Source organism: Buceros rhinoceros, unplaced genomic scaffold (assembly GCF_000710305.1).
Source record: "Buceros rhinoceros silvestris isolate BGI_N320 unplaced genomic scaffold, ASM71030v1 scaffold24546, whole genome shotgun sequence".
Taxonomy (NCBI): domain Eukaryota; kingdom Metazoa; phylum Chordata; class Aves; order Bucerotiformes; family Bucerotidae; genus Buceros; species Buceros rhinoceros.
The window spans coordinates 1-238 of record NW_010416122.1 but is presented as its reverse complement, the minus strand read 5'-3'; the positions used below and the strand labels follow the sequence as shown (position 1 = coordinate 238).

The 238-nt window shown below is 65.1% G+C and overlaps 1 protein-coding gene across 1 annotated transcript in view; it reads right to left on the bottom strand.

Annotated features, from left to right (window-relative positions):
* The window catches only part of AGBL5 (ATP/GTP binding protein-like 5), a gene marked incomplete at both ends in the record, with an annotated part of 3,523 nt that extends 3,381 nt beyond the window's left edge, over positions 1-142 (bottom strand). The window contains one exon of the mRNA XM_010137701.1: positions 1-142. This exon is cut by the window's left edge and continues 1 nt beyond it. Within this exon, the coding sequence (XP_010136003.1) occupies positions 1-142 (142 nt within the window).
* Positions 143-238: the final 96 nt, after the last annotated feature.

Sequence of the window (238 nt, the reverse complement as noted above, 5' to 3'; positions counted from 1 at the left end):
CCGGGACGCGCCCGCCCAGCGTTGCCAGCCTCTCCTGGAGCTCCGTGTAGGAGAAGGGGTAGCAGAAGGCAAAGTAGGTGGTGGCACCGCGGTGCTCCAGGAAGCGGTGGACGAAGGACAGCACGAATTGCGTCTCCACCATCTGGGACAGACACGGGGCAGGGCCAAGCTGAACCTGCTGCAGCAGTAGCGCCTGCTGCTTCCACAAACCAGCTGCTCAGCCACCCCACCCTGCGCT